General features: G+C 48.3%; 1 protein-coding gene across 2 annotated transcripts in view; it reads right to left on the reverse strand.

The window, feature by feature from the left end:
* Window positions 1-15,458, reverse strand: part of Zfyve28 (zinc finger FYVE-type containing 28) — a 91,849-nt gene that overhangs the window by 37,973 nt on the left and 38,418 nt on the right. For both annotated transcript variants that reach the window (XM_031341042.1, XM_031341041.1), the window contains exons 2-5: window positions 12,013-12,153; window positions 4,166-4,303; window positions 1,901-2,103; window positions 891-980 (exon numbers count right to left, since the gene is read on the reverse strand). In XM_031341042.1, coding sequence (XP_031196902.1) covers window positions 891-980; window positions 1,901-2,103; window positions 4,166-4,303; window positions 12,013-12,153 — 572 coding nt within the window. The remainder of the gene's footprint in view (window positions 1-890; window positions 981-1,900; window positions 2,104-4,165; window positions 4,304-12,012; window positions 12,154-15,458) is intronic.

A 15,458-nucleotide genomic window follows, 5' to 3' on the forward strand; every position in this document is an offset into this window, starting at 1 on the left:
TCCACCTCTGTCCCAATAAGGAAGGGAAGGGCAAGAAGTGTGGGAATCTGTGTGAAGATAGCTGTCATTCTGTCAGATGTCTATCTGTCATTACCAGTACTCTGCCTAACCTGAAAGCCAAGACAACTCAAGGGCCACACACAAATATAAGGCAGGAATATTCTCCAATCTAGCATCTCCTATGAAATATAGGTTAGTTCCCTTCCCCCACTATAAAAAAAAAAAAAAAAGCAGGTGGCTTTTCCAGTACAACAAACACCCCACAAGCAGGTGCTGAGCCATCAGGACTTCAAAGCAAAATGTACTTTCAGCCACCTTGTTTTCTGGCAATTTGAGACACTTCTAAAGGCATAAACAGCAAACGGTCTGCCTTTTAAAAATAACAACTTATGGTGTGACTTAATCAGTTTCAAAATGAGCACCACAGTCGACTCTCTGTGGTGAATTTTGGCCCCAGACTATTTGGAGAATCTGACTTTGAACTGCCAAACAAGGCCTCATGGCCGCAGTCGCAATCCACCCGTGCGTGGTGAATAGGTCCGAGATCTCACGGGCCCACAGAAGCTCTGAGGTGAGCAGCCAACAAGTAGGGAAGTAGGGGATAAGAAAGTAAAGAAGTGGGGGAGGCAGAGGGTGAGGGAGGTAAGGGACAGGGAGGGGAGGGGCTAGACAGCAGCTGCCTATTAGGGCACACACTTCTGTCTGTCTGTCTCATGACTCCACTGACCTGTGAGCACCTGCCCTGGGAGCCAGAGCAGAGGGAACCTGGGGTGTGAGTCAGTATGGGCTCTGCCTTCTGCGGACCAATAGGCATGAAGAGAAGCAGCAGGCTGCTGTCTTCCCACCTGGGCATCCCTGACAAGATGCCACCCTGAGCAGCCTGACCTTACCTCTCCACCGTCTCACAGAACAGCACGATGACCTCCTGCTGCACATAGTACTCCCTGGGGGACTTCACTGGCACCATGGCTGAGACATAGCTGCAAGGCAGAGGCGTCAGACCTTTGTTCCCCAGCTTCCCAGGCCTCCCCAAACAAGAACATGAAATTACAACCACAGCCCTCAATGTCACCCCCGCCCGTGCCGCTGGTTTCATAAATGCACAGCTCCCAGGTTTACAGGGATCATTTAAACCAAAGCCCCCAGTCCTGCCCCAGCTCAGCCCTGACTGCCATGAAACCACCATTCCACCTAAGGGACTGCTCCTACCTTAGCCCCAGCTGTGAGCAAGCATTAGTCTATATGGACCCACGATGGGGAGCAGGCTCCTGGGAGACCCCCTTTCCCATGGAGTACGAACTCTGGCCCTGCCTACCTCAGCTGCCCAGGCGTGGCCCCAGATGTATACAGTACTGAAAGGGTGCTGGCTGAGCAGCTGGGGGTGTTGTTTACATGACGTTTGTCAGTTTGTTTACCCGATTCCAGGTGAGAACATTTTCATGCCTTCTAAACTAGGAACTCTATTTTTTTTTTCTCACTACGAGACACAAGAAAATCCTCCTCTGCACTCGGACTTCTGAGAGAATACTTCCTTCTAGAGGTCAGTCAGGGTACCCTACAACCAGAAGGCATGAATTTCCTGTCTGCAAGCATCATAAAGTAGGTGCATAGAGCACACCAGGCCTATCTGTTAAGCCTGTCCTGAGCCCTGTCCCCCAGGGGCTGTGACTGGCAGAGTCCTGCTGGACTCTATACCCTCTGTTTTCCTTTGCCTTTTGAAGGTTCCCTTACCCCCACCCACAAAGAGCTATCCCCAGGAGCTATCCGCCCAGCTCCTCCCTCATCATTTTCAACATAGAAACATCAAGATATGGCCCCAAAGAGCAGGTACCCCAAAAATATTGAGCAAAAGCCATTATTCCAAATGTCTAATGCATATGCATGGGGCCATCAAGGTCACCTCAGTTCAAACTCAGCAAACAGGACATCAAAGCGCCTCAGCGCCTCCCGCATCTTCTCCGTGTAGGTGTTGAGGTCTCGCAGTGCCTGGTCGCGCAGAGTGCCCCGCACATCCTCCAGGCTACGTGTCAGCTCCTTGGCCAGCGGCCGCATAGCCATGCTCTCCAGCTCACGATTCATGATGATGGAGCCAGCTGCCAGGCACTGTGGGCAGGAGGGTAGGCTTCAGAGTGGCCTGCAGCTCTGAGACACTGCTTGTCCTCAGGGAACCTGACTCTGCACTCAGGCCTCAGTGCTCAGTGTGGGATTCAATACAGGGGGACCTGTGATGTAACTCTCATTGCCTCCTAGCCCAGGGTGGCTGCCAGGAGGGAGCCAAGAGTGTCTAAAGGCCACACTCGGGGTTGTGTCCTGGAACAGGATGTCAACAAGGGTCCAGCCACCCTGCAGGCCATAATCTTTCTGGGAAGTCCTAGGCGCCTCTTGCACACACTTGCACATATACACACTTACACACACACACACACACACACACACACACACACCTAAAATTAATAGGAACAATGTTGCAGCATTTTATCTGTCCAATCACATGAGGGTAGTGACAGGCCTGTGACTGGACAGGAATAGAGAGGTGGAACTAGAGTTGGAGGAGAAAGGTCAGGGAGGAGGAAGAGGAGGATCTTGATCATGGAGTCAGACGATGAGGAAGAGTCAGACCCTGAGTGGTTATACAACCGAGCAAAGGTTTTTACAAAATAGATTAATTGGGTTAGAATATTGTCTTTATTATTTGGTTCTGAAATTATTGTATTGGTATCTTGTAAATTGTGATCTTATTATTAAACCTGACTGGATATTAAAGCCTTAAGAGTCATGCATTACTTACCGGGTCCTAGGCGCTAGCTAGATGAATGATTGTGGGGGTATGTAATGCGTTGCATGTGAGCGAGATGCTGCAAATAGCTGGGAGAAAATAACAAGAGCCCGCCGGGACATGGTGATGCCAGACAGTACCGGCTCAAGAAAGTGTCCCCGCGGGAAAGGGAGTTTGCCGGGTGGGTGGATGCATCTTTTATTAATTCCCGCAACAGAACATGATCTCCCTGATAACCAAAATCACCTATTTAAGAATCATCCTATTGGTGAAGAGGCCTCCATGCACCCTAACCCCCCCCTACATCTGTGAAAGACCCCAGCCTGGCTGAGGAGTCTGCCTGCTGCTCTCAAGGTGGGGACCAAGGAGTACAGACAGCTCCCAGTTGGCTTCTTCCAGTGTAAATGCTCAGTCCACTAACTAGCCTTCACCAGTTGAGGGCAGAACCAATCTGCCAGCCAATCCTGTCAGCATCCATCAGGATAAGAAGCAATTTCCTGTCAGCTGAGGGAAGGGGGTCTCTGACTTCCCAGGTGTATCCTGAAAGGGAGCACTGAACTCCAGGTGCCTCCAGCAGCACTCCCCGTACACACACAGCAGCTAAACTAACTGAGCAGGGCCTCTCTTTCCACAGGTCTACAGGAGCCTCTGCCCTGGGTCACATTATACAGAGTAAATACTAAAGCCTGATGAGGCTGTGGCTGCCAGACCAATCAGAACCTCAGGGAGATCTGGCCAGATGGCTCAGTGGAGAGGCGTGGGTAGGATGGGGAGAGGTGAGATAAAATGGAGCATGAGGCAGGTCAGGTCCACAGTTGCACGGGGAGGGGCGTCAGAGGGGACAGCACAGAGGGATGACGGATGGCAGGCTGCAGTCAGAGCCCTGGATCCCCAGTGCTTTGAGAGCACAGTCAAGGGAGATATGCTGGGGCTTCACTTTGTTGAAGGGTACAGGAAGTTCCCAGACAGGGGGGACAGTGTCCTACTACCTTATGGGGAAGCCATCTTCCTGTGTTACTGGAAAGTAAGCTAATGTGAATGTGGTGGGGTAAGGCCCCCCTCAAGAGCGCCCCTGCTGCTGTCATGCAGTGGGTGGGTGAGAACTGTTTACACTGATATCTGAGGAGCAGTGATAGGATCCTGGATGCCTGGGGACTCCGTCTCCTAACAATCACACGAGAAACTTCATCTGCACCAGCGGTGGTGGGGAGCACAGGGTTATGGCTCCCCATGACGTTCCTAGGGCTGGTGGCCAAGGAAACTCAGATCACACCTTCTGAAAAACAAAGGGCGGACAGAAGCCCTAGAAGAGACACCAGGCTTCACATGGACCTGGCTGGAAAAGGGTATCTAACATCAGGGCCCGGAATCCCAGCAACTGCCCACTACCTCAGCCCCGAACCACAGCTGGCCAGCCAAGTTGTCATGCCGGATCTCCTCTGGAAACTTGACGCAGAAATCCCGAGGGGCACGGTCCTGAGGGATACACTCCTCCATGATCTGATTAATGATGTTTAACACATTGTCCTGAAACAGAAAGAAAGACTGCTCATCCAGACTACATAAGGGATCTGGCAGCATATCCTGCCTCACCCCCCTCCTGGGACAACAGTGGTCTGTTGCTGGCACACAGTCCTGTGACTGAGCTCATTTGATGGCTGAGGAGTAGATTCCACATCACTCTTTGTAACAACTGAACCATCTTCTTAGAAAAAAAAAAAAAAAGACTTCAATTTCCCTCCATGCCTGTCCCCCTAAATGCCCTAGAACCATGGCTATCCCAGCTGCCCCTGAACACCCATACAAGTTCCCTTGGACAAGAAGTCAGTAGACTCCTATAAAATCTTGACCCTGGGGACTGGGGAGACAGCTCAGCAGATATAATGCTTGCTGTGAAAGTGAGAAGACCTGAGTCTGGATCCCTAGCACCTACTCTTAAAAGTAGGGTTGAGTAGCTCATCTGTGTCTTAGTCAGGGTTTCTATTCCTGCACAAACATCATGACCAAGAAGCAAGTTGGGGAGGAAAGGGTTTATTCAGCTTACTTCCACATGGCTGTTTATCACCAAAGGAAGTCAGGACTAGAACTCAAGCAGGTCAGGAAGCAGGAGCTGAGGCCGAGGCCATGGAGGGATGTTCCTTACTGGCTTGCTTCCCCTGGCTTGCTCAGCCTGCCCTCTTAGAGAACCCAAGACTTCCAGCCCAGTGATGGCACCATCCACAAGGGGCCATCCCCTCTTGGTCACTATTTAAGAAAATGCCTTACAGCTGGATCTTACGGAGGCATTTCCCCAACTGAAGCTCCCTTCTCTGTGATAACTCCAGCCTGTGTCAAGTTGACACACAAAACTAGCCAGTACATCTGTAATCCCAGCATGGGGGGCTAGGGTGGAGACGGGACAACCCTGGGGATTGTTGGCTCCAGATTCAGCAGAGACCCTATCTCACACACCTGCCATGTGCACTTACAGGCACATGCACACATTTCTACATCACTATTATCCCCATAACAAGCCTAGGCTATCCTTCATGTGTCCATTTATTTCCAGGCAGTGACAGCGAAGCCAGCCCTTTCACCCTGTGAAAAGCTCCCCAGAGTGGCAAGGCAATGTCAGTTTTTACAACCGAGTAAGCATCAAGTATGAGTAAAAGGGTCCCAAGCACCAATGACGACCAGCTGGGGACCCTTGGCCTGTCCGAATCTCAGTTTTATCACAGGGGCACAAACACACACAAGGGAAGTCTGCTGGGGCAGCCCTTTCAGACACTGCTCCTTCACCAAGCAGTGACCCTCTAACAGACACAACAGCAAAGCCCCTGCCTGTCCATACAAGGGCAGGTCCACCTCGGCCCCAAAGGCTATGCAAACTATGGCAGGACACCCGATTTTTCTGATTCTCAGCAGCAAAACAGAAACCACAGTCACACAGCAGCCTAGAGGCTACACAAACTAAAGTCTGTAAAACCTGGGAACCAGCCATGCACAGCTATTTGTTTGTTTTATTTGACACAATGTCTCATTTTGTAGACTGGGGGAGGCAGGAACTTATAGGAATCCCATCTCTGCCTTCCAAATGTAACACCACACCCATTGCACTGTGTTTATGAGGGGTGTGTGTGAGTGTGTGTGTGTGTGTGTGTCCACCTGTCCACACACGCAGAGAGGCCAAAGGAGAATAATGGGTGTCCCACTCTATCAATCTCCAAGTTATTCTCTTGCAGCAGGGTCTCTCCCTGAACCTCTAGCTGGGCTGACCATCTAGAATGTTCTGGAGAGCCTCTATTCCCCACCTCACTTACAGACATACACCTATATAGCTCAGCCAGCTTTTTATGTGATAGTTGAGAATTTGAACAGACTTCACATTTGTATAGCAAACACTCCTACCCACTGAGCCATCGCCCCAGCCCTTGACTGGGAATTCTAAACCCAGCCAAGATGGAGTTGCCAGAACTAAATCTGCTCCACACCAAATAGCAGAGGAAACAATGGCTCTCAGGCACGGGCGTTGGATGTCAGATGAGAATGGGCAGTGGCCCTGAGATGGAAGGAAAACAGGCATGCCCTGTACGGCATAGGGATGTGGCACCCAGTGAGACCAAGGCAGCTAGATTCCAAGGACAGCAGCAGAGAACATGTGAAGAGGGCTTTGGGGATGAAGTTGGGAGGTACCTACCGCTCATGGATTCAGCACGAACTAGACAAAACAAGATGGTGAGCAGTGGGGACATTCATGGGGCCAGCAGAGTAAGAGGTCTTCCATATCTCAGAGGAACTAGGAGTACCCCATATTTTACCATGGCGAGCAGAGTTAGACGAACCCAGCTCTGATCAGTCTAAGACCTTAAAACACAAGAGGCACCTCCTGAGTGGCTACGTGTGAAGGGCTGAATGTGAGGCCTCCCACTGGGTCCCAGAGGGTAGAGCTACCTGTACCAATCAGGGAGTAGAGCTTCCCTGGGGAGTAGGTCATCAGACATAGGTGTATTCTCTCTCTAGACACACACTGTAAGATAAAGAATCCCATGAAAGAGAAAATCAACAAAGTTCAGTTGAGGTGATGAATAAAACTGACAAAGCTCTACCAGCACAGTCAGGGCGACACAGCTTACGCCAGGAGAGAAGGCATCACTGCACATCCCACACATATTAGAAAACAACTCCATGAGCAAGCCATGCTGACAACTTAGATGGAATCTCTTGAACTACACAAACTACCAAAGCTCTCCAAGAAGACTTAGAAAACCTGAAAAGCCTTGTATGTATTCAATGAAATGAAGCTGAAGTTAAAAATATTCCCACAGAGAAGCCTCTAGATTCAAACAGAAAAATAACACCAATTTGACACAAACTTTCAACCCCCCTCTCCCCAAAAATGCAGAAGTGAGACTCTCTCCAGCACATTGTATAGATGCACATGATATTCTGATACCAAACAAGACTGGGTGAGTAATCCTCATGAATACAGATGCAGAACTTCTGTTGTTCTAAATTCATATTTTAAGGCAGAAACATATATACCAGACTGGCTTCAAACTTACTGTGAAGCCACAATTGGTCCTAAACTCCTAATCTTTCTGTTTCTCAAGGGCTGGATTACAGGTACGCAATAGCACATTTAACTATATCACATATGAAAATTATTTGAGATTAAAATAATCCATAAAAAGTGTATTGGGCCATGAGAGTAGAGAGAGACGCTCTATCCTGCACCGTCTTAATAGTACATCTGACTACTTCTGCTTTGTTTTACCATTTGTGGCTGGTCCCAGGCATTGAACCCATGGTTTTACACACAATATAAAGAGTTCTTATCATAGAGCTATATCCCAGCCATTAAAGTCTACTTTGGTTAAGAGTAGAGTCCAGGGCTGAAGAGATGGCTCAGCGGGTAAAAGCGCTGACTGCTTTCCATGAAGGTCCTGAGTTCAAATCCCAGCAACCACATGGTGGCTCACAACCACCCATAATGAGATCTGATGCCCTCTTCTGGTATGTCTGAAGACAGCTACAATGTATTTACATATAATAAATAAATAAATCTTTAAAAAAAAAAAAAGAGTAGGGTCCAATGCTGTCTCATCTTTCTGGTTTTTGTGTGATCTCTGGTTGGTTTCTCCACTCTCTTTCTGCTGGGAACTTTGTCAGCTTTCTTACAGGCAGCTTTCAATGCCACTGGTTTTTGCTAGATTATGTAATGATGCAATGTAAGAGACACCTTCTCTGAAGATACTGAACTAGCAGGGCCAGATGAGCCCAAGATTCCTTCTAAAGCTACATAACTGTAACCCTAGATATAGAAATGGTGAGAAGCCTGAGTGAATACTGGCATGGTATTCACAATTTGACACAGCTTACCATAACTTATGTGATGCCCTGATTATGGTCAGAAAGTGAATAAATAGATAAGGGACATCATGAAAGAAAACATCCAGGCATGGTGATCTGCAACTATACTTAGAAGACTGAGACAAGAAGATTATGAGTTCAAGCCCAACCTGACTAAGCAAGACCCTATACAAAAAAACAAAACCAACCAAACAAACAAAAACCAAAATACCATAGAGGCAGGGGGAGGGGGAAGAGGGTCAGAAGGAAGAAGAGAAAAAGGACAAGCGTTTTAGGTCAGTCGCTCATATAATTGAATGTTGATATGTGCTGGGTACTGGGGGTGACCTAGTGGATGTTATAGACAGAGCCCTGTCCTCACAGCACCTTCATGCAGCTGTGAGGGCAACAGGGAGGATAATAATAGAAACAGCCAGTACTTTACATAAAAGCATTCCATATCACTTTCCATAAGAAGAAACCTGATTATCCCAATAGTCACAAAGAAAGTATTGACAAAACTCCAACATCCATTCCTGATAAGAGCCCTCAGCAAGATATAAATAGGAGGCAACTTCCTTGGCATGACAAAGGGAGTCTGCAGAAATCCTACAGCTAACATGCTTGAAGATAAAACACTGACAGCTGACCTTCCCAACGTATGAAAAAGTCTATTCGCCATGTACGCCAAGCACTGGACTGGAACGCCAGTCAGGTTCTCAGGAAGCAGGGCGTGGAACACAGCACAAAACCAAGGCAGCCAGGGAAGCGAGAAAGAGCACAAGGCCGTAGCTGGAGAGATGGTTCTGAGGTTAAGGGTACAGACTGCTCTTCCAGACAACCTGAGTTCGGTTCTCAGAACCCTCACGAGGCAGCTCACCGTCGTCTGTAACTCTAGCTCCAGGGGATCTGACATCCCCTCTTCTGGCCTCCACAGGCACCTGTACTCATGTGCACTACACATGCATAGGCACAATCTAATTAAAAATAAATCTTTTTAAAAAGAAGCACAAAACTTGATTTGCAAAAAAAAATTTATAAAAAAAAAAAAAAGTCTAGTAGTCTCTAAAAGAATGATGTCAAAACTAGTAAGTGAGTTAGAAAGTGACCCAAGAAATACATTTAGGAACCAGGCACAGTAGAGCTACTTGCTAAGGCAGAAATATTACTTGCTCTCAAAAGTTCAAGGCCAGTTTAAGCAACATACAGAGACTCTTGCCTCAAAACTGTGTGTGTGTGTTTTTTCATTTTCTTTCTTTCTTTTTTTAAGATTTATTTATTTTATGTTTGTGAGTACACTGTGGCTGTCTTCAGACACACCAGAAGAGGGCATCGGATCCCATTACAAATGGTTGTGAGCCACCATGTAGTTGTTAGGAATTGAACTCAGGACTTCGGGGAAAAAACAGTCAGTGCTCTTAACCACAGCGCCATCTCTTCAGCCCTTCTTTCATTTTCTTGACATACAATTCCCAAACTCCCTGCCATCTCTGAGGTAACAGATCTTACATTAAAGAAGTTACAGGTAACCAGGCTCTGAGTAGCTTCAGGGCAGGGCTGGCCATTACAGGACACACACCTAGATTTTCAACTTTAACTGTCAAACTCTGAGGGGAGGGGAGGGTATCAACCACGCCTGCATGAAACCTCCATAAACAGAAGCTCCAGAGGGCTTCTGGGTTGGCAAGCTGATTTGTAATCTAAGATGGAGCATCTTCTGACTCCACAGAGACAGGAATGCTCTGCTCAGGCAATGTCCAGATATCACCCTGAGTGCTCTTCATTCTTGCGCACATGTGTACATATGTCGTATCACAAATCTGACATGTAAAGGAAGCATTCTCCTCAACTCTGACAGGAAGCATTGGAAGCACTGGGCTGGGGCACTCATCTGTCACGGGAGGAATCTTACGTCTCTACTGTCAGAAGTGGTGGGGAACCTTTTTTTTTTTTTTTTTTAATTTATTTATTACAAGTACACTGTAGCTGTCTTCAGACACACCAGAAGAGGGTGTCAGATCTCATTACGGGGTGGTTGTGAGCCACCATGTGGTTGCTGGGATTTGAACTCATGACCTTCAGAAGAGCAATCAGTGCTCTTCCCCGCTGAGCCATCTCACCAGCCCTGGTGAGGGCCTTTTAAGAATGCAGGACAGGGAGCAGGGAGAAGAGTTCGGTGTAACCTCCTTTCTCTCGGTAAGGCCTCAGGTCACAAGATGAGTTTATAGCCGTCCCTTATCTCTCTACAGAGCAGCATCAAGCACTCAGAGACTAATCTTGATAAAGCAATGCCAGGCAGAACACCATGAAGAAACATGAAATTCTTGGTTCAGGAGCAAAACTTGCATGGGGTACCAGGGATGAGAGCTGGAGCCCCCAGCAGTAAATGATGGGCCTGAGCCATTCAACATGACCATGGAGGAGCCAAAAGGAGCAGTGAGCTGAATCCTGGGCCTAAGAGGCTGAAGAGCATAGAAGAAGTGACAGTGGGTGAGGGCAAGCAAGGGACAGGGTCCTGTGAGCCAAGTGACAAGGAAGTGCCCTGATGGGTGTGCACAATCTCCTGTCCCCATGTTCTCTCCCAGGCCCTAAAACAAGGAAAGAATGTGTGTCTTTAGAACACAACCTGGACCTAAGTGTTCCCTCAGACCCCTCTCACACTATAAGATTCACTGTGATGAGCCCTGACCCTTGACCTAAGAAGAGACTACCAGCTTGATAGCCCCTTTCCCAATCTAATATAATACTTTGTTGCTGACACCAATAAACACCTAGCTCAGAGTGAGACTAATGTGGGCCACAGCTGTCCTGCTTCCCAACAGACAAGAACAAGGGAGGAAAGGAGCCTTCAGTCCCTCCGAGCATCTCTCCTGTGGAGCTTCTCACCTTTGTAAGTGGCTCCCTAGTAACAGCCCTCCCAGGGACTGTTTCTAACACAAGTTCCTAGAAGCAGGGAGGCTGGCTCTGAAGGGGTCTGGGGCATCTACTGGTACATCCAAACAGACGTAGGGTAGGTGAAGGCTGTGTTGAATAGCTCAGAGCCCAAAGAAAGGAGGAGCAGATCATGACCCACAGTCAGAAGAACCCTTACCCTGGAGCTCCAGGGGAACAGGCCGTACACAGGAACACAAGGAGGGAATGATGACCTAGAGGCAGCCTGGAATGTGACCAGCTTGGCTACTTTCTATAGATCAGATGCAGCAAGGCTTGGAGAACCAGAGTGAGAGTTATGGGCTGGCTCTCTGTCAGGTGAGCATGCACCAGCCCACCTCCCAGAACAGAGGACCCAGGAAGAACATATAGGCAGAATTATACAAAGTTCCTGAACTTGGGAAAAACTGTGCTTGTCACTTGACAAAACTTTGTTCCTGCTGGAAACGCCTCGTGAACGTTTGGTGCACTGGAAGAAGATGCTGCTGGCAAGGTATTTTTAGCAGCAGCTTCCAGAGCTGTCTCTGAATTATGCAGCAAAAGCTCACAGCACCATGAGTCAGCAGCCGCTGAGTGCAGTGACATCCCCCACTGCTAACTCTGCACACACTACCCAGAGCAGCCAGAGCAAGGACCTCCCTTCCCAAGCCAGCTGCTCTCCACTTCACTCTGGTCTCAGCTTCTGCTCTTCCCACGCGTCCTGTGCAGATAGAACTTGCAACCTAGCTCCCCATCCCACATGATCCTGGTCTGCCCAAGACCGCCCTCCTCTTGGGTCTAGTCTCTTCATTATTTCTTCATTATTTCCAGGGTCCCAATTACATCCCTACAGGGTAGGATCGGGTGGCAAAGCCACATGTTTACCAGGTCAGGTCACAGCATCCATCCTTAGTTACAGACACTTACCCAAGCAAGAATTTCCCCTAAGAACTCCCCAAGATGGACACACACCCCGATGCCCCCACCATCCCACTCACCTGACAGGAGCGGAACTGGCTGACAAGGAGTGTGCACCTCTGGGGCTCCTTCCGCCCATCTAGGCTGTCCAGCTCTGCAGCCACCTGGTTCAGCTCCTCATCAGCATAGTAGAACTGGGCCAGCAGTTGTGGGTCTGACCTCTGCAGGAGAGAGAGGTGCCAGGAACATGAGGAGGTGGTAACTGCTGGAGGAGACACAATAGCTGGTGGCCGTGTTCCTACAGGGCAGGCTGCCCCTGTGATGGCTAAGCCTCTAGCCTGAACTCTTCTACCCCAAGCAGTAGCCATCTCATCAAATTTCTCCATAAGAACCTTTAGAAATACAACCAGAGCAAAAGCCAGGCTCATCCTAAAATCCTCATTAGAATCCCAGAAAAGAGGAAGAGGGAGGCCCAGGGCCCTGGGATGACAGAAAACCTCTTAGGGAAAATAAAAATTATATAAACAAGGCCTAGTGGCACATACCTGCCATCCCAGCACTAGAGAGGCTGAGGCAGGAGGATTGTGTATTTGATATGAGCCTGAGTTATGTAATGAGACTTTGTCCAAGAAAAAGTGTTTAATCCACAAGTCTAAACAGAAAGGACTAAGACAATCAATGAAGGAAGGAACCCATTATTATTATTGTTGTTGTTGTTGTTATTATTTCACTCCATTATTATTATTATTATTATTATTATTATTATTATTATTATTATTATTATTATTATTTCACTCCACTGAAATGAAAATGACTGTCAGAGTTTGCATTCACTCCCCATTCCCTGCCCTCTGGACACCTCCCTGCCCTCTCAGCCCCATTTCTTAACACTGGGAACACCAGTTTCCTCACCTCTGAGGGGAGCACTCATAGGTGTTCTAGTTCTGGTCTTGCCCAGGCTCCCTGTCTCTTCCATTCACCTGATATCTGCCCACTGCCTGGCTTATTTTTCTACACAGACACAGTAAGCCTTCGCACAATGGTCCTCTAGGCTCCTAGGCATGAAGGACTCCTTCCCCTAGAGCTGACAGTCCAGGGTTCAGAGAAACGAAGGAGAAATGGTGAAGCACCAGCATGTTTTAGTAAAGGATGCTCATGACTGCAGGAAAAAAGACATGGGAGAGGGTAGAGGAGAGATATATGGCTCAAGAGGCAGAGCATTCGCCTAGCATGCACAAGGCTCTGGCTCAGCCTCCAATACCAGAAGGAAAAAACAGAGGCCCAAGAGAGCGGAAGATGCACAAATGTACCAACCCAAATTTGCTCTAATGCTGCTCACATGTGTGCATACATGCTCACACAGCACACATGCTGACACCTGCCCCACTCTCTTCCACCCAAGCATGTGACTGTGTTTCTACCTCAGTGTGTTAACTTCTGGGCTTTGTTTGTAATTTCTCTTTCCTTGCCTTTCTTTTTTCTTTTCCCTTTTCCTCCCAGAAGGCTCAGGGATGCTTTTCCTTAACTCTAAGGCCCTGATCACAAATATAAGCCTCTCAACCAGTCAAGGATATTGGAAACAGAAAGAAGCCCCAGATGTGGCCAAGCAGCCCCTCTTGAGGCTGGAGCTCTCAAAGTGACCAATCAGAATGTGCATAGCACATCACAGCCAGCTACAGTGCCTAGTCAGGATGGGTAGCAGACCTTCCCAAGACATCCTGAAGAGAGCTGAGTGGGAACTGACTTACCTGATCTGGTCTAGATGCGGATAAAGTACCTTAGGCAGAGAGAGAAAGGGCCCTTGTGCCACATGCTGCACTCAGTGCTGGCCACCTACCCCTCCACACCTGGACTGACTTCTCAAGCTACTGTCACATCCAGGAGGGCTGTGGAACACCAGAGACTGGGATGAGATGAGATACAGATGTACAGTTAGGGTCTGGGAGATGGCTCAGTGGTTTGCCATGCAAGCATAATGACCTGAGTTCAGACCTTCTGAACCCACATAAGACATGGTAGTTCACATCTGTAACCGCAGAACTCCTACCATAAGATAGGAGGCAGAGATAAGAGAGGCCCTAGAAGCTCACAAGTGAGGAAGCTCACAAACCAGTGAGCCTGTGCACAGAGAATAACAACAGAGAGACCCTGTCTCAAAAAGGATCAAGGGCAAGGACCTATGTCCAAGATTGTCCTCTGACCTCCACGTGTGTATCATGGCATACCCACCCATATTCACAGATGCCAACCTGTAGCTGGTCTTTGCTACTTTGTGGGTCCTTCTTTTTCCTACCCTTTATCCCCTGCTCCCCCTCCCCCTACCTCACCCTCCTCAGTACTTAGATAGGAGAGAAACAAGGATGGAGGAGGGGAGAGAGCAATTAAAAAATTCACTGAATCTAATTTCTTTCCTTTTGTTTCTTCTTTGACCATAGCTACTAACAAACTACAACCAACCTCCCTAAATAACCAACAACCACCCCTTTGACTCTCGGGACCCTCTGGAAAGTTCCCAGACTTCCAAATGTCACACAATCACAGAACCCTATCTGCAGTTGGCAAAACCATGCCTCTGCTAGAGCACGAGGCAAATCGTGGTCAGCTGCTATAGACAGTCCAAAGCAGCCACACATCCCACACCTGGGATTAAAATGGAAACACATTCTTACAATGTTTCTGTGTTGTTTTTAAGGAAACCAAAATTCCAGAATTGTCCAAATTGTCACTACACCAAGCCATGGGTGCATGCACACAACTGAGATGACTCAGTACATGAAGCTCAACAACCAGAGTTCAAGTCCCTGGGCCTACACTGTAGAAGAAAAGAAACACATCCTACAAACTGACCTCTGCATGCATGTACAAATAAAATAAAAATCATTTTTGAAATAGGCAGGGTGGGAGACGAGAGACACATTTATTCCTCTCTTCCCACCGCTCTCTCTTTTTTTCCCTCTAATGGCCACGACTTTCAAAGGCCATCTCACTCTCTGACACAGACCCCAGGATCCCAGTCTGGCTTGTGTTGCCCTCTAGCTTTGCCTCCTAGGTGCCAGGGCCTGCTGGCATTCCCTGAGGAAGGAGGGGCAGCCATAGACACACCTGTTTCTCAGTAGATGGAAATATCTTCCTCCTGTTACCCCCTTCTTCTAGAAGGGGTCTGGCTCCTTCTCAAGCAGGGACCAACTTACTGTTCACCCAAGAGACGTGTGCTGTACACACAGTATGATCTACTTTACTGGTCAGCCAGCTTAGGGTGGTCAACCAGGTCAACAGAACCCTAGTTCCCTTCTGACCTCAAACCTACAAGCTCCCCAGCAAGAAATGCTGGAAAGGGAAGGCTTGGCAGACAAGGCGCAGAGCAGCTGACATTGGCCTAGGGTGGTCGGGACAAGTCCCATCTGTCACAATTTCCCAGGTTGAAACCAACCCATCATCAAGAAGTGGACCCAGCCTCCAGAGGGCAACATGTTGGCCCACCCACCTCCCTCTTGTCTGTGCTCTGCAGAAACCAACAGCATCCATG

The sequence above is a fragment of the Mastomys coucha genome, unplaced genomic scaffold (genome assembly GCF_008632895.1).
Source record: "Mastomys coucha isolate ucsf_1 unplaced genomic scaffold, UCSF_Mcou_1 pScaffold22, whole genome shotgun sequence".
NCBI classification, from domain to species: domain Eukaryota; kingdom Metazoa; phylum Chordata; class Mammalia; order Rodentia; family Muridae; genus Mastomys; species Mastomys coucha.